This window comes from Rhagoletis pomonella, unplaced genomic scaffold (assembly GCF_013731165.1).
Source record: "Rhagoletis pomonella isolate Grant_MI unplaced genomic scaffold, Rhpom_1.0 Rhpom_scaffold_00008, whole genome shotgun sequence".
NCBI classification, from domain to species: Eukaryota; Metazoa; Arthropoda; class Insecta; order Diptera; family Tephritidae; genus Rhagoletis; species Rhagoletis pomonella.
In genome coordinates this window covers 32,112,682-32,116,075 of record NW_023458562.1, presented here as the reverse complement: position 1 = coordinate 32,116,075, position 3,394 = coordinate 32,112,682, and the positions used below count along the sequence as shown (strand labels likewise).

The window sequence follows — 3,394 nt, the reverse complement described above, 5'->3', positions numbered from 1 at the left end:
AAGAAGAAGAAGAAGATAGCAGGAGTACAAAAACAAAAATTTACATGCATTTTGTTTTTGCTTTGGCGGCATAAACTGTCAAAATCTGTAAGAGTGTGTGTAGAAATTCAAACAAAATTTTTCAATTTGATATCAGAAGCCGTGCGGCGAAACACATACACAAAATCAGTTGAGCTAGTAACACCACCTTATATTAATTCGCCTTGGAAAGAATTGATATGATTTTTCACAAAAAAAAAAACCACGCCAGATTTTATAAACGGCAATTGTCAAATGACAAAACAAAAACACAAAAGACCGGCGGCTTTTTTTTTCAATCAATGGAAATTTTTAGCTGTTGGTTAAACTAAAAATTCCATGGACGATAAAACTGCGTACCCAAAGTTCGAAAGCTAGACGATTTTTTTTAATTTTTCTGAATGTTGGATATAACTTGAATCCTAGATTTTTTATGGTTTTGGTTATTAATACAATATTCTTATATATACAAAAAAAAAAAGAAATAAAATTTACATGAAAAACATGGTGGATATTAGGAAAATACCAAGCGGTTGTTTGATTCAATAGGGCTGTTCAGGATCTTGTGCATATGCTTTTGCATTTGCGAATTCGTTAGATTTGTAAATTCACAAAAATACAAATGTAATTCCAACTGAACAGCCCTAATATACTTGTCTATAATAACTCCAGTTAAAGTTTTTCAAATGATGACGCTTCGTTGTTGCCTTTAGTTTCATCACTTTCGAGAAGATGCCATTAATATGATCTCAAATACCAGATCATTAGTTAAACACAAAGTTCATTAATAAACAGTTTTAATTTTTATTGAAATAACTAAAAAAAGTTATTGGTAGAAATTTTTCAGATTTGGTAGATTTTTTTATGTGGATGGTAAGTATTTTTTTTCGTCAGTGGCAACACTTACCGTGCGTAACATCGATTCAAAGGCTTCATGTCATTTCAGAACAAAAAAATAATAAAAAAAATAAAAATTATAGCAAATTTTATCATGGTCCGAGAGCAACAGTATCCATAATTGAGTTGCAAGCTGAATTTCAAAGGCTGCATCTAATTCGACTTCAAACAATCGAAAAAGTATTATATGATTTTATAATGCAAGGAAAGAATTGCCATTGTTTCTACCTGCAATTGCCAAAGTTTACGAGCTCACGTACAAGATTTTCAGTTAGACAGAATAGCATCATCGTCGTACTTTCGCACCGAATCGACAACACGATTGAAAAAAAAATATTGATACTCTATTTCAAAGGTATATTGATCACATCTCAACAAAAGCATTTTTTCATATTTTAGTTACCATAAGCCACTCGTCTCTTTTCTAGAAATTTGTACATATATAGGTTTAAATAATAATAAGATAAAAAAATTGAAAACAAAAAATTATAAGAACTTATCAATTTCGCACCAATATTACAACAAACAAACGCATTCGTCCCATTCTCTCGTACACTCTAAAAAATCTGTTTAAAAATGCGACTATAAATCGAGTATATTTTTGTATATTTTTTAAAGGTTTTGGTAAATTTACACGATGAATATGTATTTTTCTCGTTTACACAGTTTCGTGTGTAAAAATCCCTTTTTGTTAGCGGCTTTAGACAATTCTACGGGTGAAGTCAAACAGCAGATGTGTATTTTGTAGCTTGTACACAATTTCGTAGTAAATTTAAGCACACCCAGCAGCTTTATAACACTCTAAAAAGTCCCAAATTTAAACGAACTATTCGTTGAATAATCGCGCATGTCATTTCGCGAATAATAAGGTAGAAAATCAGTAACCTACCTTTTAGCTAGGAAATTTACACAATTTTTTTTTAGAGTGCAGTTCAATTTTATGAATGTTTCACTATACGCTTCTACCGAGTGTGTATATTAATTAATGTGTTTAAATTACGATAGTCTGAACGGGCTATTAACTCTAGTCTTCACAAGCTTACAACGAACAGCGCATGTTTTAAACATTAAACAATATTTCAATATAGCTCGTGACGGATTTCCACACGTTAAGCATTTGTAGCTTACACATTATAAATTAACTGCAATTTCGTTATACTCGTAAATACGTGGTAGCAACAATACAACAGTATATAAGGCTCGATAACTTCAAAAATGGAGCACAGTTAAAGGTTTCACACTCCGCATTTTATATAACGAGTACTAAAATGGCCAACAAATTCGTTTGCACTTTATTGCTGTTGATCGCAGCTACAGGCGCCCACGCTGATGGAATTGTAGGTGGTACAGCTTCCTCTATTAGCGCTAACTCGTACCTCGCAAGCTTGCAGCTAGCCGATGGAACCATCGTCTGTGGTGGTGCTTTTATTAATTCCAAGCACGTTGTTACTGCCGCCTACTGTTTGGCTAACTACGATGCTGACCAATTGGTGGTTTCCGTCAACAATGGTGCTCAGATCATTAAAGTCGCTTCACATACTTTTAATAGAGGCTACGATCCCACCACCAACAAGAATGACATCGGTGTCTTGAAATTGGCTGAGGCGGCTGTGAGTGTAAGTTACGTTTCATTGGCAGACAGCTTACCTACAAGTGGCGTACTCTGCGGTTGGGATGCAAAGAAATCAGTGGTAAATTTTTCTGTAACTATCATCAGTACCACGAATTGCGTTTCTGGAAATTATAACTACATAGCGGGTGACATTTTAAATACAATGTTTTGCGGTCTTGCTGCGAATAGCGCGTGTGATGCTTATCCTGGCACGCCATTGGTTTCTAATAACAAGTTGGTTGGTTTGACTTCGTGGGGTAATGGTTGTGCCAACAAAAACAACCCAGCTGTTTACACTAACATTGTACCCTTGAAATTGTGGGTTGAAAGTGTTATGTAAAAATTACCTATATACATACATAATAAATAAGGTATAATAATTTGAACATGCATATAAATATTGTTTTTAATTATGGCAAATATTTTATTAATCAGAATAATAAAATCGTTGCTGGAGTAATGAAAAGTATAGTTTTGAGAAAAATTTTAAACTTTAACTGTGCGCTTCTTTAGAGTTTGATTATGCATACTTCGCATAACTTCGCACAACCATTTGTACCAGTGCATAAAAATGTAACTTAAGAAAATGTGAAGCGAAATCTAAACTCAACATCTCGCTAAGTTTTTAAAAGTTCTGCTAATTTCTGGGCAATGGAATAATACAAAATACATACGAAATTACAGTTTGAAGTTTATGCGAACTTGTGCGAAGTTATGCGAAGTATGCATAATCAGACCATTATTCAAAATATTCATATTTAAGTACGCCATACTTTTTATTGATTCCCTAGCAGTTAGTCGACGAAAAAATTATGTACAATTATTTAGAAATACCTTTTGAGCCCATTTGTCTGAAAGCATCTGCTT

The 3,394-nt window shown here is 33.4% G+C and overlaps 1 protein-coding gene across 1 annotated transcript; it reads left to right on the top strand.

The window, feature by feature from the left end:
• Window positions 1-2,183: 2,183 nt before the first annotated feature.
• Window positions 2,184-2,867, top strand: LOC118745269 (trypsin-like). The gene has a single exon (XM_036478795.1). It carries the CDS (start codon window positions 2,184-2,186, stop codon window positions 2,865-2,867), a length of 684 nt encoding a protein of 227 aa, XP_036334688.1.
• The last annotated feature ends 527 nt before the right edge of the window (window positions 2,868-3,394 follow it).

Excerpts from the sequence above, each read along its gene's own strand:
- LOC118745269 (XM_036478795.1), top strand. The coding sequence starts at position 2,184 with ATGGCCAACAAATTCGTTTGCACTTTATTGCTGTTGATCGCAGCTACA.